This window comes from Pristis pectinata, chromosome 8 (assembly GCF_009764475.1).
Source record: "Pristis pectinata isolate sPriPec2 chromosome 8, sPriPec2.1.pri, whole genome shotgun sequence".
Taxonomy (NCBI): domain Eukaryota; kingdom Metazoa; phylum Chordata; class Chondrichthyes; order Rhinopristiformes; family Pristidae; genus Pristis; species Pristis pectinata.
In genome coordinates this window covers 5,171,758-5,195,702 of record NC_067412.1, presented here as the reverse complement: position 1 = coordinate 5,195,702, position 23,945 = coordinate 5,171,758, and the positions used below count along the sequence as shown (strand labels likewise).

The window sequence follows — 23,945 nt, the reverse complement described above, 5'->3', positions numbered from 1 at the left end:
GGCGGCAAGTCCTGTTGTTCGTGTTCCAATGAGCCATGCCAATATCAATTACAGAGCACATGTGTGAAAGCAGCATAGCCTGGCTTTACGTTAATGGGCCAGAATAAATGGTGTTTAACAGGGGCAAAACTACTGACAGCTATGGTCATTGTTCTGTGAAAAGTACAGCAACTCTTATGTGGAAATTCTGAATTTACTATCAGTGATTTAGCTCTCCATAGGCTGTCTCCTTCAACAGAAGCAAGGGAAATCTGTTGAACTAACCAGAACTAAAGTATTTACAAACCACTTACAGTGGCACTAATTCTTGTTGAAAAGTTATGCTTTGCTAAATTAGCTGTAAGTGCACTTTAAATGGTGTACTAAGCCACTGGGGTGCTTAACAAACTCTTCAGCCTTATGAAACCAACTTTGTGTGTGCTGTAATTTCATCAAATATTTCAAACTCAGTGCAACCCTAATCACTACAGTTTAGCAACACAATGACCACTTTGATCACTTTACACTAAAATGGACCTTTTTTTTGTTCTCATTGTGTTTTTTCTTGTAAAAATTTATGTATAATTTATTTTTCTTTTGTGAATGCTGTTTACATAATGCTACGTGTCTGTGATGCTGCTGCAAGTAAGTTTTTCATTGCACCCGTGCATACATAGACTTGTGCATATGACAATAAACTCAACTTTGAAATAATATAAAACCTCAAAATAAATACACATAGGTATGAAATTTCACATTAGCTTGTGATTAAGGTTAATTTTTATTTGGCATTTTTCAAAATGTTCATAAGGTGAAAAACTATTGTTTCCCCTTTCACATTTGGATTCTTTCAAGTGTCACTCAGCCACCTCGATGATATCACAGCTGCAGGATTCCTTTGAACAAACACCCAACAGCCTCAGGTATTGGGAAAGGAATTCTTGCGACAGATCTACACAACTTACATGCACGGTCCACGAGTACTGGGACCTCTACTTTTTGTGATGTTTATAGATGACTTAGATGAGGGGGTGGAGGGCTGGGTTAGTAAGTTTGCAGACGACACTAAGATCGGCGGTGTTGTGGATGGTGTGGAGGGCTGTCGGAGCTTACAGAGGGATATTGATAGGATGCAGAGCTGGGCTGACAAGTGGCAGATGGAGTTCAATCCGGAGAAGTGTGAGGTGGTACACTTTGGAAGGACAAACTCCAGGGCAGAGTACAGGGTAAACGGCAAGGTACTTGGCAGTGTGGAGGAGCAGAGGGATCTGGGGGTTCATATTCACAGTTCGTTGAAAGTTGCCTCACAGGTGGAAAGAGCAGTTAAGAAGGCCAATGGGATGTTGGCTTTCATAAGTCGCGGGATTGAGTTTAAGAGCCGCGAGGTTATGATGCAGCTTTACAAAACTCTAGTTAGGCCACACTTAGAGTACTGTGTTCAGTTCTGGTCGCCTCATTATAGGAAGGATGTGGAGGCGTTGGAGAGGGTGCAGAGGAGATTTACCAGGATGTTGCCTGGATTGGAGGGTATTGAATATGAGGAGAGGCTTAAGGTGCTAGGGCTTTATTCACTGGAAAGGAGGAAGATGAGAGGAGACATGATAGAGGTATATAAAATATTGAGAGGAATAGATAGAGTAGACAGTCAGCGCCTCCTTCCCAGGGCACCAATGCTCAAGACGAGAGGTCATGGCTTTAAGGTTATGGGTGGGAGGTTCAGGGGAGATGTCAGAGGGAGGTTTTTCACCCAGAGAGTGGTTGGTGCATGGAATGCACTGCCTGGGGTGGTGGTGGAGGCAGATACATTGAACAGGTTCAAGAGCTTGTTGGATAGGCATATGGAGGAATGTGAGCTAGAGGGATATGCAGGACGAAGGGGTTAGGTAGTGTGAGGGTGGTCTGATGGATGGCACGACACGGTGGGCCGAAGGGCCTGTTTTGTGCTGTATGGTTCTATGGTTAGAATCTGAAAAATGCAACTTTAATTTTAGTACCAAATTCCTACCTTGCTGGGTTATTTATGTTTATTTTTAATTACTAGACAATTCCCAAAAAAAGTGTATTGAAAACGACTGGATTACAAGCAGTGAACTGCACTGTACACCTGGTATACGACAGTCATTGCAGGGCTCTGCAGCTGTCTAGGGGATTTTAAACTGTGTTGCTGTCATCTCATTACCAGGTATATTATATAGCTAGTGGGTATTTGGGAAAATATTAACAGTTAATTAATATAGTGAGTATATCCAGTAGCACTATTTTCTCTAATAAAATTAAAATTTTTAAAAATTTTATTTACAGCATGGTAACAGGCCCTTCCAGCCCAATGAGTCCGCACGGCCCATTTTAAACCCAAATTAACCTACCTGTACGTCTTTTTGCAATGTGGGAAGAAACTGGAGCACCCGGAGGAAACCCACACAGACACGGGAGAACGTACAAACTCCTTACAGACAGCGACGGGAATCGAACCCCGTTCGCTGGCGCTGTAATAGCATCGCGCTAACCACTACACTACCGTGCTGCAAATTATTTTTTTATTCCAATTACAGACACCAAAGTTTAGGACACAAACATGCTGGTAAATAATAATACAGCATTCAACATTATTTGTACTGGATTTCTCTAAACCTGTGTATGGACAGCAATTCCAGTTAGCATTACTGACCTTCCTCATACAGGCCTCTCCTGCCTCCTGCAGTTCGTTGTTGGTCGAGTTCAGTGCCTTGAATAACGCAGCAATGATTTTTTCACGCGACTGGGGCAGGTAATTGCAGGCGGCGAGGGCATCTGTTGGAGGGAGAGCAAAGGATCAAAATTATAGCCTTCACACAGATTGCAAAACAACATAAACCAGTGGAAAAAACTGTGAAGGACACCTTCAAAAGGTGAATTAGCATCCACAGCTGCAGCAGAAAGACTTATGCCACTGATGCAAGGAAGGCACCAACCATTGCAGAGGTACAGAAGCCTGAAGTCCCACACCACCAGGTTCAAGAACAGCTACTTCAACCATTCAGTTCTTGAACCAACTGGCAAAACCGTAATCACTACAGTTTAGCAACATTATGACCACTTTGCACTGAAATGGACTTTGTTTTTTTTGTTCTAATTATGTTCTTTCTTGTAAAAAATTTTGTATAATTTATGTTTCTCTTGTGAATGCTGCTTATACGATGCTATGTGCCTGTGATGCTGCTGCAACAAGTTTTTCATTGTGCTTGTGCACACATGGACTTGTGCATATGACAATAAACTCAACTTGGTTTTCATGGTTTTGTGAAGGGAAGATCCTGCCTGATCAACCTATTGGAGTTTTTTTTAAAGAAATCACAGGTAGGGTGGATAAGGGAGAGGCGGTAAATGTTGTGTATTTAGACTTTCAAAAGGCCTTCGACAAGGTGCCGCATAAGAGACTGATTAATAAGATGAGAGGTCATGGAATTACAGGTAGGATAATAGAATGGGTGGAGCATTGGCTGGTTGGCAGGAAGCAAAGGGTAGGAATAAAAGGATCTTGTTCTGGTTGGCTACCGGTTACTAGTGGTGTTCCGCAGGGGTCGGTGTTGGCGCCGCTTCTTTTTACCCTGTACATAAACGATTTGGACGATAGAGTAAATGGTTTTGTGGCTAAGTTTGCGGATGACACCAAGATAGGTGGAGGAGTAGGGAGTATTGAGGAAACAGGAAGGTTGCAGAGAGATCTAGATAGTTTAGGAGAATGGGCAAGGAAATGGCAGATGACATTCAATGTTGAGAAATGTGCAGTTGTACACTTTGGAAACAGAAATAAACGGGCAGATTATTATCTAGAAGGATAGAAGATTCAAAGTACAGAAGTACAAAGGGACTTAGGGGTACTTGTGCAGGATACCTTAAAGGTTAACCACCAGGTCGGATCGGTGGTAAAGAAAGCGAATGCTATGTTGGCATTCATTTCAAGAGGTATAGTGCATAAAAGTAAGGAAGTGTTGATGAGGCTTTACGGGGCACTAGTGAGGCCTCATTTGGAATACTGTGCACAATTTTGGGCCCCATATCTTAGGAAGGATGTGCTGATGTTGGAGAGGGTTCAGAGGAAATTTACGAGGATGATTCCCGGAATGAAAGGGCTTACGTATGATGAGCGTTTGTCGGCTCTTGGACTGTACTCACTAGAGTACAGAAGAATGAGAGGGGACTTCATAGAGACATTTAAAATGTTGAAAGGACTGGACAGAGTAGATGTGGCTAGGCTATTTCCCTTGGTGGGTGAGTCCAGGACCAGAGGGCACAATCTTAGAATTAGAGGGTACAGTTTTAAAACAGAGATGAGGAGAAATTTCTTTAGGCAGAGGGTGGTGAATTTGTGGAATTCCTTGCCAGGTACAGCAGTGGAGGCCAGATCATTGGAGGCGTTTAAGGAAGAGATAGATATCTAAGTAGTCAGGGTATCGAGGGATATGGGGATAAGGCCGGAAATTGGGATTAGAATAGTTTTTTTTCCCTCCCCCCATCTCTCATTTTTTTCTTTTTCCCTTTTCCTTGGAGCAGACTCGATGGGCCGAATGGCCTGCTTCTTGTGAACTTTGACAAGCAAAAATCCCTTATTCCCATAGTATATTGAGTATAGGATGATCTCTGGGAGGTTCTCAAAAATATAATAAATTCCAACCAACAGATAGAGTAAAATATTTCTTTGCATAAATTAAAACCTGAGCTAGGCATCTTACAAGTGATGTCGCAATTCATGTGACCCAGGTTCGATCCTGACCTCGGGTGCTGTCTGTGTGGAGTTTTGTCTTCTCTGCTGGATCTTGTGAGAGATCAGGTGCTACAGATTCCTCCCACATCACAAAAATGTGCTGGCAGCTTAATTGACTCAGGCAAATTACCCCTTAGGGTAGAAAAAAGAATCAAAGGAGAGTGGATGGGCACGTGAGGGGGAACAGGTTTCATAGCAATGGGATTGAGACTGGAGGGCATGGGTCTAAGATGAGAGGGGAATGATTTAATAGGACCTTGAGGGGCAACATTTTTTTTCACACAAAGGATGGTACGTATGTGGAACGAGCTGCCAGAGGAAGTGGTTGAGGCACGTACAATAATAACTTTAAAAGACAGTTGGACAGGTACGTGGATTGGAAAGGTTTGGAAGGTTATGGGCCAGACACTGGCAACTGGGACTAGCTTGGATGGGCCATCTTGGTCAGCATGGACCACCTTGATCAGCATGGACCAGTTGGGCCGAAGGGCCTGTTTCCGTGCTGTATAACTCTACAACTAATGGGATTTCTCTGTCGGGATTGGACATGGACTTGATGTACTCAAAGACCGGAAGCCCTCCTCACACAAAGGGTGACAGAAACCTACAACTTGTCCACCAAAATGACGCTGAGGTTGAGGATCAATGGAAAATTTCAAAATTAAGACGGGCAGATTTTATTTGAGTGCAGGGCCATCGAATACGGAGCCAAGGCATGAAGATTCAAATCAGCAGAACACCAACTGGATGGTAAAACAGCCTAAGGGGTAAATTGGCCTCCCCTCACTCCCATGTCCCTGTACAATTAGAATGAAGGAGAAAGCAAAACGAATAGAAGAATGCAGGAAATGTTTAAATTACGTCTATGTACCTTGTTCGTTCCCTCAAGAGATCTTGTCCTAACGTAGCAAATATGCTTTATTCTTTTGATTACTTTTTCCATATCTTTGCTGCAGCATGGCAAAAGCATAGTAATCTTGGAGTCTTAAGAAATGTTATGCTGTGGAAGGCCATTCAGCCCACCGTCTATGCTGGCCCTTTGTACAGCCATCCAGTTTACCTGCTGCTCCCCTATAGCCCAGATTATTTTCCCTCAGTTGCCTCTCTGTTAATTTTTGAAAGCTCAGACTGATCCACCAGCCTTAGGGGCAGTGAGTTCCAGATTATCTTTCTGCAGCAGGAAGTTTTCCTTCACAACCCCATGTAGCTTTTGATCATCAGTTACTAAGAATGCTGGATACATTTAATCACCTATAAGAACAGAAAATGCTGGAAAAGCTCAGGAGGTCATGCAGCATCTGTGGAAAGAGAAACAAGTAAGGTTTCAGTTCAGTTTCTCTCTCCAGAGATGCTGCCTGACCTGTGAACTATTTCCAGCATTTTCTGATTTCAATTCAGGCTTCCAGCATCTCCAGTTTTTTTTTGATAACCAGTTTAATCCTCTACCTTTTTTTTAAAAACTAAGCTTGTGATGTGCAGTTTTAAATATTCCCTGACCTGCCACAACATGTTCCAAAGGGGCACGTCCAAATTTTACAGCCTGCAGGATTTGGGAATGAGATTCATGAGTTTCCTTGAAGTTCTCGTATTAAGTTACACTGCAGAACTGCACCAACCACGGAGGAATCTAATATAAAATGGTTACCCACAGATGGCTTCTTCCAAAAGTACATGGGTCTGCTAAGTTAATTGGCCACTGTAAATTGCCCCTGCTGCATAGGTGAGTGCTAGAATTTGAGGGAGTTGAGAAGGATGTGGGGAGAATAAAATGGGATCAGTGTAGGATTGGTGTAAATGGGTGGTAGATGGTCGGTGCGGACTCAGTGGGAAGAAGGGCCTGTATCCCTGCTGCATCTCGCCATGACTCTGTGCTTTTATTGTTCGTCTGCAGGGGCATCAAAGGTTACAGGGAGAAGGCAGGACAGTGGGGTTGAGAGGGAAAAATAAATCAGCCACGATCGAATGGCGGAACAGATTTGATGGGCCGAATGGCCTGATCCTGCTCCTATGTCATATGGAGTAATCCATCATAGGATCTATGTGCATCTTTTCGTGCTTGGTATCCTCACGTACTGGCCGAGGCAGTGACCAGCAGCCACATTTTCAGGCAGACTTCAGCTGCTACACCATAGCAACCAGCCATGGTACATCATCTTAACAATATGATATACTAACTCCCTCTACAGAAACTTCAAAACAACTTGGAAATTAAATACTTTCCAAACCACTTCTCAATCTACTGAAAAATAGTTACGAGGAGCATGTGAGTTGCTTTGAGAGCTTTCTGCTCTATGTTACCACAGCTTCACTTACTCAGGGCAGCAATGCGTAAAGGCACAAGTGAAGGCAGGCTTTTGTAGCAGGGCAGTTTCATAAGTGCAATGTCCTCAGCCTCGCACAGGTTCAGCAACTGGAACAAGATAAAAGCATTCAGCAAGTCAATTCCCATCATTTACTCAATGGAAGTATTCAACCGATCAACGGTTGTTACTGATGACAGCTTTGTACCCGTACACATACTCCCAGCACATAAACATTGCTGTAAATGTATCTTAAGAATTGTCACTATTTTTAAACCAACACACAGCATTGCAGGAAATGGAGCTGGAAAGAATTCAACAAGCTCGATTCTTTCAGAAGGCTTGAGGTGCAAGGGTAACTTGCTTCGCAGTAAAAGGGAACCAGTTGGGAAGTTAATTACGATAATCTCCCAGGTCAATTCAGTCGCAGACAGGATCTTTTACATTCTCGGGATATCAAGGCTCTTCAAAATCAGTGAGATGCATTCTAAACACAACCACTGTTACATTCTAACAGACTTCTACAGATGTACTATTGAAAGTATCCTGGCTGGTTGCATCATGGTCTGGTACAGCAATTTTAATGCGCAGGAACGCAAGAAGCTGCAGAGAGTAGTGGACTCTGCCCAATACATCACGGGCACATCCCTCCCTACCTACAGGAGGCACTGCCTAAAGAAGGCAACATCTATCATCAAAGATCCCCACCATCCAGACCATGCCATCTTCTCGCTGTTACCATCGGGCAGGAGGTACAGAAGCCTGAAGTCCCACACCACCAGGTTCAGGAACAGCTACTTCCCTTCAACCATTCAGTTCTTGAACCAACCAGTAAAACCCTAATCACTGCAGTTTACCAACACTATAACCACTTTGATCACTTTGCACTAAAATAGATATTTTTTGTTTTAGTTGTGTTCTTTCTTTTAAAAATTGTGTATAATTTATGTGTAATTGTGTTTTTCTTGTGAATGCTGCTTATCTGATGCTCTGTGCCTGTGATGCTGCTGCAAGTAAGTTTTTCATTGCACCTGTGCACACATGTACTTGTGCATATGACAATAAACTCGACTTTGACTTTGATTATGGGCAGAATTGGTTGACAAGTTGGACACACTAGGCTCCCACAAGCAACACCAAAGGAAACTACTGATAGCTTTTATTTAAAACAGTGTTTCCCCGGTGTAATTAATGACCAGGATTCCTCTGCTCCTCCTAAAACAACACCAGGGGAATTTGTATCTACCCAAGAAGGCAGAGGGACTCTTGGTTTAAAGATTAATTTGAAAGACAAATGCTCCGATAGCACAACGCTCCCTCAGGCTTCTTTCTCTGCAGGAATACACATCGCTGAGATCTGCCGCAACTGTCCAGTCTCCTGACTGATGTGCAGAAACGTTGACACCCGAATATTCTAGTGAAGCGAATTGTCCAAGACATGTATCTGCTTGAAGTAAATGATTCTGTCTTACCACTGATTGCTATGTGCATGGATGGCCTTGAAATTAAAATGCTTGTGAGAGCACTGCAGATACAAACTCAGCAAGGCTGAACTTTATTCAAAAGAAAACTTCAGAAGCTAAATCGTCAGTCGAAATCACCAGATTTTGTTTCTGAGTCAATGATTTGTTGGACAGGAACTTCCCATCATATCACAATAGCTTTGGTGATGTTAGGAAAGGCACACTGCTCAAAGTGAATGACCACAGAAAAGGCAAGAGAAAACTGCTGAGGGGGAAGTGGAGAGCTGCTGAGAAAAGAGGCCGACCCATCACCTACCTCTGTATAAAAGACTTTGTGCTCCACCACATTGAGATCCATGGTGAAAAGCCTAGGTTGGAGGGTGGTGCAGAACGTGTTTCCTTCCATCAGTCCGATCTGAGCATTTGCTGGCTGATGTCGCAGCAGGTGTTTCTTGGGTGGAACCATGTCTTGCAGGACCTGGCGATACGTGGAAAAGTCCAGGACCACATCAGCGATCGGCGCATGGATCGGTTCCACAGTGACATACACAGTTCAACACTAATCACAAAAGCTATAACACACCGTAACAAATTAACATGCTAATGGGGCAACAAAGAATCTGCAGGACCCTGATGCAGGGTTTCAACCCGAAACATCGACAATTCCTTTCCCCCCACAGATGCTGCTCGTGTTTGTTGCTCCAGATTCCAGCATCTCCAGCATCTCCGACATGCTAATGGAAACTGGGTTCTGAATCAAAAATCTTAAATAATCCACCTTGTAATATTGGCAAATGAATAATCACACACATTGTGCTGAGGTCACCAGATTACCAATGGTTAAAATACAGGTTAAAAATGCTAATGACAGGGTCCCTTCAGGATGCTTTGACAAGTGTCACAACATTTTTACGTTAAGGAGCATTCCTTGAAGCTATCATACTGCAATTTAATAGCACAACCACACAGAAAATTTCAGTTCAATGAGTAGGGTTGTTTAAGTATCATTTGAACATAGAACAGTACAGCACAGAACAGGCCCTTTGGCCTACAATGTTGTGCTGACATAGCTAATCCCTCCTACCTACAGAATGCCCCTATCCCTCCATCTTCCTCTCATTCATGTCCCCATCCAAGCCACTCTTAAAAGCCACCCAATGAATTTGCCTCCACCACCCTATCAGGCAATGCATTCCAGGCATCCACCACTCTCTCAGTAAAACACTTACCCCTCACGTCTGTTCTGAACCTACCCCCTCTCACCTTAAATGCATGCCCTCTGGTATTGGATCACTCAATAATGGGGAAAAGATATTGCTCGTCCACCCTATCTATGCCCCTCATAATTTTATACACTTCCAACAGATCACCCCTCAGCCTCCACCACTCCAGAGAAAAGAGCCCAAGTTTTCTAGCCTCTCCTGATAGCACATGCCCTCTAATCCAGGCAGCAAACTAGTAAACCTCCTCTGTACCCTCTCTAAAGCCTCCACATCCTTCCAATAGTGAGGAGACCAGAATTGCATGCAATACTCTAAATGCGGCCTAACCAGAGTTCTATAGAGATGCATCAGAACTTCTTGACTCCTGTACTCAATACCTCGATTAATGAAAGCAAGCATTCCATAAGCCTTCTTAACCACCCTATTTGAAGAGTAACTACTCACCACGATGGCTAGTAAGATTTAGTTCATCTACTCAACCAACTTAGGCAGGTCAGCTCCAAGCATGATAACATAGAACATTCCAGCGCAATACAGGCCCTTCGGCCCATAATGTTGTGCCGACATTTTATCCTGCTCTAAGATCTATCTAACCCTTCCCTCCCACATAGCCCCCTATTTTTCTATCATTCATGTGTCTACCTAAGAGTCTCTTAAATGTCTCTAATGTATCTGCCCCCACAATGTCTGCCGGCAGTGCGTTCTATACACCCACCACTATCTGTAAAAAACTTACCCCTTATACCTTCCTCCAATCACCTTAAAATTATGTCCCCTCATGTTAGCCATTGTCGCACTGGGAAAAAGTCTCTGACTGTCCACTCGATCTATGCCTCATCATCTTGTACACCTCTATCAAGTCACCTCTCATCCTCCTTCTCTCCAAAGAGAAAAACCCTAGCTCACTCAACCTATCCTCATAAGACATGGTTTAGCGTAACGCTTTACAGCGCCAGCAACCCAGGTTCAATTCCGGCCGCTGTCTGTAAGGAGTTTGTACGTTCTCCCCGTGTCTGCGTGGGTTTCCTCCGGGTGCTCCGGTTTCCTCCCACATTCCAAAGACGTACGGGTTAGGAAGTTGTGGGCGTGCTATGTTGGCGCCGGAAGCATGGCGACACTTGCGGGCTGCCCCCAAAACACTCTGCGCAAAAGATGCATTTCACTGTGTGTTTCGATGTACATGTGACTAATAAAAATATCTTATCTTATCTCCAATCTGTATTACAATGAACAGGATTTTTATTTATTAAACCAAGCAGCAACATCTGCTTACAGAGGCCACTGTGATCTACAAGCAATTCCCTCTCCATCCAAAGCACAGTTCCAATTACACGCGATCACAACGCAATTAAACCTCACCTCTTTATGGGGTTCCATGATTTCCGTCACACTTTTGCCCGTCACTTGGGCAAGCACTTGCAAGGAGTGCATGGCCTGCTTCCGCACGGTGGAGTTCGGGGAAGTCACTTCGCGCACCAGGTCGTGGGTGACGTGGTGGAAGGACTTCTCCTGGGCCGTGAGCAACTCCTCGGACTTCTCCTCATCCTTCAGGGGAGTGGCGCAGCGAACCAGCAGCTGTTCCAACGTAGTCTTGGCCATTGCAACTGCACCATTGGAAACCTGAGGAGAAGCAGAATTATCCCTTGGGGACAACTTCATAATACTAAACAGGAACTATCAGGAAATTACATCAAGGGTTTTCATCTTGTTTTTTTTGCTGTCTGCATCCAAGTCCTGTTCACTTATCGCAACTGTGTTTGGAAGAAAGATCATCAACCTGAAATTTTAACTCCATTTCCCTCTCCGTAGTGTAGCAGCTAGCGTAATGCCGTTACAGCGCCAGAGACCCAGGTTCAATTCCCGCCACTGTCCATAAGGAGTTTGTATGTTCTCCCCATGTCTGCATGGGTTTCCTCCAGTTTCCTCCCACATTCCAAAGACGTACAAGGTTACATGCTATGTTGGCGCCGGAAGCGTGGCGACACTCACGGGCAGCCCCCAGAACACTCTACGCAAAAGATGCATTTCACTGTGCTTCGATGTACACGTGACTAATAAAGATATCTTATCTTACAGATACTGCCAGGCCTACAGCATTTTCTCATTTTGTTACACATTTCCTGCAGTATTTTGCTTTTCTACCACAATGCTCACCGTCCGACATTTGTTCCCAGTCCAGTAACGCCTTGATGTTCAAATTGGTTCATGGCCACCCATCTCACCTCTAACCTTCCCCTGCCCATAAAATGCTTTGGATACCTCTGCATTCCTCCAATTATATGCCTATGAATTCATGATTTAAATTATTCCTCCACAGGTAATGTGTCCTCAGATGTCTGGGTCCGAAGCTCAAATTCCCTCCCTTAATCCCTTACTCTCTCTCTTCTAAGACAAACGTACCTCCCTGACCAAGCTGTCCCAATCTTTCCACATGTGGCATGATGACAAGCTATCTTTACTAATGCTCCCTTGAAGGGCCCCGGAATGTTTTACCATGTCAAAGTCACTATATAAATGCAAGATTTTTATTTTGGATAAAGTCACGTCACCTCAGCCCTTTGTCCACAAAGAACATAGAACAGTACAGTACAATACAGGCCCTTCGGTCCACAATGTTGTGCCGACCTTTAAACCTCGGCTAAGACTATCTAACCCCTTCCTCCCACATATCCCTCTATTTTAAATTCCTCCATATGCTTATCTAGTAATCTCTTGAATTTGACCCAAGTTAAATTCCAATTAATCCTCTTGTTGCTCTATATCTTCAGAATATCTTTTATACAGCATCCAACTCTATTTTACCAAACATTTAATTTCAGGTCAGGCCATCCTCTCTGCAAGACGTATTCAGTCCTGAATGTGAAACTTCTTTTCACATGAAATATTTGCATGGCAGGGATATTTGACATTGTAGAGGATATTCAATGCACACAGCAAGCACTGAGCAATCTAGGTCAGACATAGCTGAAGGCTCTTCCAGCTCTTCTTCTAATGTTACCCCAGCAATGGAGTCTTCTGTCGTTGGTAAATAATTACGCGCCGTCATTGACTTAAAAAAAATCACAATTTCCCGTGCATAGACAAATGTCTGTGTAACAGCCTCAAACAGCGAGGTAATTTTTACAATTACATTCCCATTTTACCATATAATACCACTGTTAAAATGAGCAATATCATTTGCATACTTAACTGGGCAGAAGCATGTATTAGACCAAAATATAATCAAACAACGCAAACAGTCGCTAATTTTACTTGATTGATAGGCCAGATTTTATGGATAAGTTTCAACTACTCAGATTGGAGATCTCAACATGCAGAACAGCAGTCTGTTCTCTCGTGTCAGTTGATCTTAAACGGATGTAAAAATCAGCATAAAACCACAATTTCTTGCATACCATCGCAAAAAACTTGAATAATTGCAACATCTCTTGAGGTTTCTCATTTTTGTCCACACACAGGGAAAATACGAATTTGTTTTTCAAAGTACTCACTGAAATGATGTTTCTTTTTATACAAGGGGTCGCAAAGAGGCGCAGCTGATGGAGCTGCTGCCTCACGGCATCAAAGGCCTGGGTTCAATCCTGACCTCGGGTGCTGTCTGTGTGGAGTTTGAGCACGTGGATTTCCTCCAGGTGCTGCAGTTTCCTCCCACGTCCCAAAGGCATGCAGGTCAGTAGGATAACCGGGCACTGTGAATTTCCCTTAGTGCACAGGTGAGTGGTAGAATCTAGGGGTGGGGATGAGGGGGAGCTGATGAGAATGTGGATGTAAGGAGTGGTTGATGGTTGGTCGGGACTCGGTGAGCCAAAAGAACTGTTCCTGTGCTCTACGTGACAACACCAAGTTATAGTCCACGATGTTTGACTGTGGTGTGAGAACCAGACAAAGCTAACAGGAGTTGGTTGGAAATCCCAGGACAGAAATTTGTCTCTGGAGTTGCATCAAATGCGGGCTACCGTTTTATACCGGCTATCTCCCCTCTTTCTTTCAGTCCAGATGAAGGGTCGACTGTCCATTTCCCTCCATAGATGCTGCCTGACCTGCTGAGTTCCTCCAGCATTTTGTGTGTTGCTCCAGATTCCAGCATCTGCAGTCTCGGGTCTGTCACTAAATAGGAGCTGTCGACCACTGATGTCATGTTTCAGAACAAAGTACCAAAGTGGCGAAGACCATACCAAAGCCCCATTTCACACCAACTAAACTGGTCGTCCGATCTCCCTGGAACACCCAATGCCACTTCATTCCTTTATTTCAAAGACTCTAATCATTTAGTTCAGGACTGGATATCAGACACAGATTTCCATCCCAGTGATTTTAGCTGTGTAAAGCACACCACGAACCTCTTGTGACTACCATATAAGAAAAAGACAGTACCTCCCCCGTCAGATCCATCATGACAAAAAGGAGAGCCTTAAGGAAGGTTTGCTGATTCTGCAGGACCCAGATCAATGGGAGGCGTTCCATTAAGAACTTGATGGAGACGACGCCTCCGAGTTTAGCGTACCAGGCTTGTTCGTAGCAGCAGGCACAAAGACGCTCCACGATGTATGAGAATAAAGGCAGCAGGCATGCCTAGAGGAAATTTACAAAGCGTCACATCAGAATATATCACAATACCTTCTCCCTGCTTGCAGCAGCATGCAGGTAAAGACAACACACAGAATATAAATCATACAAGGTAGTGAAGGAACAGAAAAAACATTGAGTCCTCCCCAACCTCTTCTGTGCCTGATCCCCACAGTCCTCAATTCCTTGATCTTTCAAAAATGAATCTACTTTCTCTCTAAATACCTCATATAATCTAGTCTCCATAAATTCATAGGGCAGAGAATTCCAGAGTTTCACCACTCTCTGTGAGATGAAGATCGTACGCACATCAGTTTTGAATGACTGCCCTGGGAGTCCTGATATGAATGTACAAATGGCCAACGTTTATCCTTTGCAACACACAAAGCGCTGGAGGAATGCTACAGGTCAGTCAGCATCCATGGAGGGAAACGGACAGTCAACGTTTTGGGTCGAGACCCTTCATTTGGACTGGAGTCCAGATGAAGGGTCTCAACCCGAAATATCGACTGCCCATTTCCCTCCATAGATGCTGCCTGACCTGCTAAGTGCCTCCAGCACTTTGTGTGTTGCTCCAGATTCCAGCATCTGCAGTGTCGTGTGTCCACATTTATCCTTTGGTTTGCTTTTTATTGATGTTCGCTATCTGCTCAAAGTCAAATCACTGTTTGTGAGAGCTTAAACTGGCAGATGAACTTTCTACAGAACAACAGGGACTACACTGCAGAAACACTCCACTGGTTGTAAAACAGTGTGAGGTATCATGAGGTGGTGAGCAGCTCTGTATAAATGCAAGTTGTTTCTCTGTTATAAATTCTGCACTACAATCTGTATCTTTTAATGATGTTATGCAACACGCCTGTATTCAAAAATTCAAAACGACTAACCCGTTCCTTCGAGCCCAAGATGATGCTCGCCACATCAAAGATGACAGCTAGAGCCACCTCTCCTATTTTGCAGAGTTCTTTTTCCTCATAAGCCATGCAAATGGCAATGGCATCAATGAGGACAAGTGGGTCCATTCCTTTTGATCCATTTTCCTCACTGTGGAACATGGCAGTGCTTGGCTGGCTGCCCACTTGGTAACACTGCAGCAAGAATGGGCCTGGATGGAAACAACATAGATCATAAAACATACATGACAGGAACAGGCCCAGCACATTGTGCTGAACTAATTAAACTAGTAATTAAATGCCTAACTAAAAACTAATCTCTTCTGCCTACACAATGTCCATATCCCTCCATTCTCTGCGCATTCACGTGCCTATCTAAGCGCCTCTTAAATGCCTCTGTCATATTTGCCTCCACTATCACCCCTGGCAGCACATTCCAGGCACCCACCACTCTCTGTGTGGAAAACCTGCCCTGCACATCTCCTTTGAACTTACTCCCTCTCACCTCAAATGCATGCCCTCTAGTATTAGGCATTGCAACCCTGGGAAAAAGATACCGGCTGTCTATTCTTATCTGTGCCTCTCATAATCTTATAAACTTCTATCAGGTTCCCCCCTCAGCTTCCACAGGAAGTTTGTTCAAACTCTCCTTACAGCACACGCCCTCTAATCCAGGCAGCATCCTAGTAAATCTATTCTGTACCCTCTCCATTGCCTCCACATCCTTCCTGTAATGGGCGACCAGAACTGAATGCAATACTCCAGATGCGGATCTTTGACTTCCTTAGTCAGTGCGGATCGGTAGTATCATCTCCTCCTCGCTAACTATCAACACAGGCGCACCTCAAGGATACGTGCTTAGCCCACTGCTCTACTCTCTCTACACTCATGACTGTGTGGCTAAGCACAGCTCAAACGCCATCTATAAATTCACTGCTGACACCACTGTAGTTGGCATAACCTCAGGTGGTGACGAGAAGGCGTACAGGAGCAAGACAGATCGGCTGGATGAGTGGTGTCACAACAACAACCTCACACTCAGTCAGTAAGACCAAGGAACTAACTGCAGACCTCAGGAAGGGGAAGTCGGGAGAACACACATCAGTCCTCATTGAGGGGTCAGCGGTGGAAAGGGTGAGCAGCTTCAAGTTCCTGGGTGCCAACATCTCAGAGGATCTATCCTGGGCCCAACACACTGATGCAATCGCGAAGGGAGCACACCAGCGGCTCTACTTCGTTAGGAGTTTGAGGAGATTTGGTGCGTCACCAAAGACAAATTTCTACGATGGAGAGCATTCTGACTGGTTGCATCACCACCTGGTACGGAGGCTCTAATGCGCAGGATCACAAGAGGCTACAGAAGGTTGTAGACTCAGTCAGCTCCATCACGGGCACAACCCTCCCCACCATCAAGGACATCATCAAGAGGTGGCGCCTCAAGGCGGCGGCATCCATCACTAAGGACCCTCACCACCCGGGACGTGCCCTCTTCACGCTACTACCAATGGATAGGAGGTACAGAAGCCTGAAGACCCACACTCAATGATTTAGGAACAGCTTCTTCCCCTCCGCCATCAGATTTCTGAACAGTCCATGACACTACCTCGTTATTCCTTCTTTTTGCACTATTTATTTATTTTCATAATTTATAGATTTTTATGTCTTTGCACTGTACTGCTGCCGCAAAACAACAAATTTCACGTCATATGTCAGTGATAATAAACCTGATTCTGAACTATCTAGAGTTTTATAAGGCTACAAAAGAAGCATCATAACTAATCACAGAATTATCAGCCCCAAACAAAAGGAAATAACTAATAGCTCAAATGAAAGTGCAGTCCAACGGGCAGCAAACAAAATCTAATGAATAAAATTATTAATGGGCTATAGAAGCCATTCTATTACATATAAACACAACATGCCAGAAATACTCAGCAGGTCAAGCAGTATTTAAGGAAAGTAAGACTACAGACCACGCGAGTCAGTCTACACGGCCCTAGCCCAACAGAATGTACTCTCTCCTTGCAAGGGTTTGCCGAAATTATACAACGCCGATTAGACCACAACTGGTGCATCGTGTCCAACTCTGGTCACCTGACTTTAGGAAGGGTGTGAATGACCCAAAGAGGGTACAGAGAAGATTTACTAGAAAGATTCCAGGGAGGTGGGAATCCATTCATAAGTCGCAACTGGAGAAGCTGGTGTTTGTCTACTTGTGGCAAAGGAGGTTGAGAGCAGATTTGTTGAAGGTAAAAAGATAATAATGGAGACATGTCAACTATCCATTTGTCTCCAGGGATGATGCTTGATCCACTAAGTTCCTCCAGCAGCATTTTTTTTTGCAAAAATTCATTATGGTTTGGACAGGGTCACAAAGGAAGACATTCCCATTAGCAGATGATTCAAGGACCAGGGAAACAGATTTAAAGCAATGAAAAAAATTCACCATAAGAGTATTAAGAAAAATTATTTTATACAGAGAATAAAGATGATCTGAAATTCTGCTTGCAAGGATGAAGGAAAGAATTAATTGGGACTTTCAAAAGAGAATTATAGGAAGGATGTGGAAGCGTTGGAAAGGGTGCAGAGATTTACCAGGATGCTGCCTGGTTTAGAGAGTATGCATTATGAGGAGAGACTAAGGGAGCTAGGGCTTTACTCTTTGGAGAGGAGGAGGATGAGGGGAGACATGATAGAGGTGTACAAAATATTAAGAGGAATAAATAGAGTGGATAGCCAGCGCCTCTTTTCCAGGGCACCGATGCTCAATACAAGAGGGCATGGTTTTAAAGTAATGGGTGGGAAGTTCAAGGGAGATATCAGAGGAAGGTTTTTTACCCAGAGGGTGGTTGGGGCATGGAATACGCTGCCTAGGGTGGTGGTGGAGGCAGGTACATTGGTCAAATTCAGGAGGATACTTCATAAGCATATGGAGGAATTTAAAATAGAGGGATATGTGGGAGGAAGGGGTTAGATAGTCTTAGGCGAGGTTTAAAGGTCGGCACAACATTGTGGGCCGAGGGCCTGTATTGTGCTGGACTGTTCTATGAATTAGCTAAGAACCTGATGGAAAGTAATGTACATGGCTATGAGAGAAGATCAGGAGAACGGGACTGAGGATTGCTCTTCCATGGGCCAGCACAGACTTTATGGGCTGAATGGCCCACTGCATCATAGTTTAATGTTTCCAGTTAAAGTATCTGTTCATTTGCCTCGCTGGTGATTGTGGAGCCTGCACACCCACTTTAAAAAGCACCTCATTGGCTGTAAAGTGGTTTAGGAGGCCCCGAGGTCAAGAGGAATGCTTTGGAAATGGAAATTCATTCTTTAACCGAACGCGGCAGCTAAATAGCTGTCTCTGCGGCCGTGTTGCAAACCAGAGTATCTGTGTTATGGACTAAAGGAAGTGTTATCCACAGAAGCAGTGAGCGATTTTTTAATGTAGATAAATACAGACAAGGGTACACCTAGGGCCAGAGTTCCATTGAGTGTTCTGCACCCACAGCCACTGTGAACTACAGTTGGAATATCACACACAAACTGAAGAAGAGATATTTTCCCCTTCAATTCCCTGCCTTTTATTTCATAGAATCATAGAACAGTCCAGCACAATACAGGCCCTTCGGCCCACAATGTTGTGCCGACCTTTAAACCTCGCCTAAGACTATCTAACCCCTTCCTCCCACATATCCCTCTATTTTAAATTCCTCCATATGCCTATCTAGTAATCTCTTGAATGTGACTAATATACCTGCCTCCACCACCACCCCAGGCAGCACATTCCATGCACCAACCACTCTCTGGGTAGAAAACCTCCCTCTGATATCTCCCTTGAACTTCCCACCCATTACTTTAAAGTCATGTCCTCTTGTATTGAGCATTGGTGCCCTGGGAAAGAGGCGCTGGCTGTCCACTCTATCTATTCCTCTTAATATTTTGTACACCTCTATCATGTCTCCCCTCATCCTCCTCCTCTCCAAAGAGTAAAGCCCTAGCTCCCTTAGTCTCTCCTCATAATGCATACTCTCTAAACCAGGCAGCATCCTGGTAAGTCTCCTCTGCACCCTTTCCAACACTTCCACATCCTTCCTATAATGAGGCGACCAGAACTGGACACAGTACTCTAAGTGCAGTCTAACCAGAGTTTTGTAGAGCTGCATCATTACCTCACGGCTCTTAAACTCGATCCCACGACTTATGAATGCTAACACCCCATAAGCTTTTCCTTTTCCCTCTAAGAGTAACTTTCAAAAACATCAAGAAGTTGTATTCAGTCTCAGGCATTCAGTAGGTGACACCAACTCACCGCATTGTTGAGCTACAGCCACCATGGTGTAATGACGGATTAAGCTGGCCACGAAAGGCAGGGCGCTGGGCCGCAGATCCTTAATGACGGCTGACATAAACGCACCTGTCAGGGCCTGTTCGAATGTCTTACGAGCGGGTGTGTCCTGCGCTTTGTAACGGTGTGATATAATCACACTGGGTATCGCCTTCTCCGTGAAGCTAAGAGACAAAATAAAATTAATTTGCTGCATGATTAACAAGTCAACCATGAAAATCACACAGTGGGTAGAAGCGTTTCTTTCACATTTTGATAGAGCTGACCCAATTCAATTACTCCATTTTAATACTGTCAGCAACTGACTACAAAGAAGATGGATGGTTCAATTTCATCACAGATATTCAGGGCCAGCTGCTGCAAATAAAGCAAGTGTGCTTCAAAATGTACATGCGCTGACAACCAAATGTGATTATTGAGTGACGTTTCAATATTTACAGTGTGCTGCGTTCAAGTCTTTTCATTTGGATTCGAAAGGCTGAAATATTAATCAATCTGGCAGACATAAAGAGCTATTAAACCAAGACGGAGAAACACTTAGACTTGCTGCCCTTATCACTTGATAGATTTCAGCACCACTTTAATTGAGAGAGAGATTATTTCCTGCCCGCATTATAATCCCCTTCACTCAAGCAGTTGGGTGCAGAACATTGGGAAACAGGTACCCTGTAGTACCCTGGCCGAGCACCAGTGCATCCTCACAGACGGAGTTTATGGAGTTATTTAGCACGGAAACAGGCCCTTCGGCTCAACTGGTCCGTGCCAACCGAGACACCCCATCCAAGCTAGTCCAATTTGTCAGTGCTTGGCCCATAACCTTCTAAACCTTTCCAATCCACGTACTTGCCCAACTGTCTTTTAAAAGTTGTCGTTGCACCTGCCTCAACCACTCCCTCTGGCAGCTCGTTCCACATACTGTGTCAAAAAAAAGTAGCCCCTCTAGTTCCTGTTAAACCTTTTCCCTCTCACCTTAAATCTACGATCTCTAGTTCTTGATTCCCAACCCTGGGAAATAAGTGAGTAGATTCACCCTATCTATGCCCCTCAGACAGACAGATTTCCCACTCTCATCACATGCACAAGCCACGTGTGCGCACACATACACATAGTGTGTGTGTCTGTCTGCCTCTATGTCTGTCTGTGTCTCTGTATGCGTGTGTTCATCTTACAGTTAGTCTTCAGGAGAAAAGTGGGCTCAGACCAACAGAAGTGTAGCAGCTGAGCAAATTGTTCCCTCGTGTTCTCTTTCCAAGATCAAGCTTCTAAATTATACTATCATTGGAGACCTTGATGAAAGAAACATCATCCTGGCATTGTAGATCAACTGGTTGCTGCTTTAAAAACAGCGCCATGGCATCCTAAGTTACTAAAATGCACGATGACCTTTCTTTTGTCTCTAATCATCAACGTGAGTAAGTTATGATTTCCGTTCGAACACGTAACCAGACCATTCATGCAAGAGGCTACTATTACTGTCTCTTCTCGGACAACTTAAGCTGCAGCTCAGCTTCATTCTAAAGCCAAAATAATGCAAAAGCTGGACATCTGAAATAACAGAACCTGCTGGAAGGGTGCCAAATTATTTCAACAGTAGTAGTGGGTAAAAGCTGAGTAGCTCACAGGGCTGCTGTTTGTGTATGGGATTAACTTTCTTTATTTCGAATAGTCAGTTTTGTTTTCTTAAGATATTTCAAACTGTTCAGTAACTCCAAAACAAGTGAAGCCTGTGAATTGTGTGGCGACTTGTTGCAGGCTGCTCTCTGCAGATCTATTCATTACTTCTATTATAATCACTCTACTCTTTTAAATCTAAATTGTCCCTTTCACTACTGCGATGTACTGATGTGATGGAATGATCCGTATGGATGGCAGGCAAAACAAAGCTTTTCACTGTACATGTGACAACACAAAACCAACACACAGCAGGCAGCGTCTGTGGATTGAAGGACAGAGTTAACCTTCCAGGACAATGAAAGGTTACGAACTGTCTCTACTCTACAGATATTGAGTACTTCCAGCATTTTCTGTTTTTACCCTGAGTTTCACTCTGCTGTTTTAGCAATTCACTAACCACCTCCTAATCCCAAAATGGTCAAAGTATTTATGATTCAGTCTATCTGACACCCCCAGGCATTGCATGAAGACTCTGCATCTCAATAGGGTTGCTGCATTTGATCACAGGAGGCACGTGCCTTCTGGGTTCTCACTTCACTGCGAGGGCAGCATTGTATGGTGTGGAGTGTGACAATCCCTAACTCAACCACCGGGCACTGTGGTGGCAAAAAATGCTGCTCGACATCACCCACCAATCACCAGTAATCACAATGGCGTTCAGCGATACAACGAGTCAGCCAGGGAAACAGTAACAATAATAAGTCTAAAGAGCTTTCTGGCAACAGAGCTGAGAGGAGGATGTGCACAGGAATTTGAAATATAAAGCGGAACAGATCTTGGAAGGGCACATAAAATGGACACATATTATATTCTATATTATTCATACATATTGTATTCATTTTTCCCAGGGCAACAATGGCTAACACAAGGGGCCATAATTTTAAGGTGATTGGAGGAAGGTATAAGGGGGATGTCGGGGTAAGTTTTTTTTTCACATAGAGAGTGGTGGGTATGTAGAACACACTGCCTGCAAAGGTTGTGGGGGCAGATACATCAGGGACATTTAAGAGACTCTTAGATAGACACATGAATGATAGAGAAATGGGGGGGCTATGTGGGAGGGAAGGGTTAGATAGATCTTAGAGCAGGATAAAGTGTCGGCACAACATTGTGGGCCAAAGTGCCTGTACTGTGTTGTAATGTTCTATGTTCTATACATGCATAGCCATAACGATCAGGGCGGAAACGAGAGGAGGCAGAGACTAGCACCTTCTTACCACAGACTGAAAGGGGTATATTATTTGAGAGCTTTAACAGCATGAAGTGTGATGAACAGATTGTTTGACAGATATCTGGTCTGGTTACATTAGCTGCTGCTTACCCTGAAACCAGCTACTCAGGACGTACAGAAAAATATTCCCTTTTAAACAAGCTTTACATGTCAATTTAAACTCAAATACAGTTACTAATGTCACAAGGAAGAATTTTTGTTTTAAAGTGATTATCCAGTTATAAAAATGCCAGCAAATTCCTCTTGATGATTCTTAAAGACATGAAACAGCAAACTATTACTGCAAGTTAGACATGCAATGAATCCACTCTTATCTTCTGAAGTGAACCTGTGCCATCCGTACTTTGGGTGGGCCAGTAGCTGGTACAGCGAATGCTTGTTATCTTCCAAGCTCATCATTGCCACCAAAAAGCACTTGATCACTTCCCAGGCCTGGCGACGATAATATGGCTCGGTGTTTGCACTCTTCAGACAATCCAACGCCGTTTCAATTGCCTATAACCAAAAACAAAAAGAAACATTTGTACTCAGAATCTAAACTTGTTAAAAATCGTCCCTTATGCATTACTAAAACTCCATAAAAATATCTGCAGAATTTGAAGAAACACAGAAGACATTTCATCTGCATTCAGAACATTAAGGCTTGTTTAATTTGAGGCACTGTCCTGCATATAATTACATAACAGCAGTCAGATATTTGTTCAAACTAATGCACCACATCTCCCACAAATAAGGCAGCAGTTACTCCTGCTCTACTGACGCAACAATGTGCAGATGAGACAGCAAAGAGTTTCAACAAGGCAATGGTTCAGGTACTCTTCTGTGGCAAGAATTTGGAAAGCCATGTTTAGTTAATTAGCACACAGTTCACCATCAGGATAAAACTCTGGAGACACGAGCAACACACAGTCTGCTGGAGGAACTCAGCAGGTCGAGCAGCATCTGTGGGAGGAAAGGAATTGTTGACGTTTTGGGTCAAAACCCTGCATCAGGACTCAGGACAAAACTCCCCCCTGAATCAACCTCCTACTGAACTAAGACTGAATTTACGATGGAAGCATTTTCATCCTGCATTTACAAGGATCCTTTATCAACAGGGGCCTGTGCAGGTTATTTGTCTGACCTTCATAAAAAGTCTTCCTTCCCTGATATATTGCAAAGTTGAAAGGTAGGGTAGATGCTCCATGTGTTAATTACCAACTGTGTGAAGATTACAAAGATTATCGATCTGCTTCCTCTTTTTGTGAAGAAATTTTTGCATCTCCTGCCACTGACTGGTCCAGAGCAAGGCCAACAATGAGTACTATTTTTACTCCAGAGACCAATTAAAACACACGTGTTCAAGTTTGCTTTACTGGCCTGAATGAACTTAATACACCCATCAAAAATAAATCTTGGAAAAATAATACTACTTAAGCCAGATGATTCAGACCCAAACTGTGTTCAGACTGTACCACAATACAACCCGTCAAAATGATATTTTGTTCCAGGGATCCTGGCCTCAATCCTGACCTCCAGTGCAGTCTGCGG

At 43.8% G+C, this 23,945-nt stretch overlaps 1 protein-coding gene across 1 annotated transcript in view; it reads right to left on the bottom strand.

Annotated features, from left to right (window-relative positions):
* Positions 1-23,945, bottom strand: part of trrap (transformation/transcription domain-associated protein) — a 283,953-nt gene that overhangs the window by 204,194 nt on the left and 55,814 nt on the right. Inside the window, 8 exon segments of the mRNA XM_052021047.1 lie at positions 2,648-2,769; positions 7,037-7,133; positions 8,803-8,964; positions 11,069-11,329; positions 14,084-14,281; positions 15,163-15,380; positions 19,475-19,674; positions 22,759-22,910. Of these exon segments, the coding sequence (XP_051877007.1) occupies positions 2,648-2,769; positions 7,037-7,133; positions 8,803-8,964; positions 11,069-11,329; positions 14,084-14,281; positions 15,163-15,380; positions 19,475-19,674; positions 22,759-22,910 (1,410 nt within the window).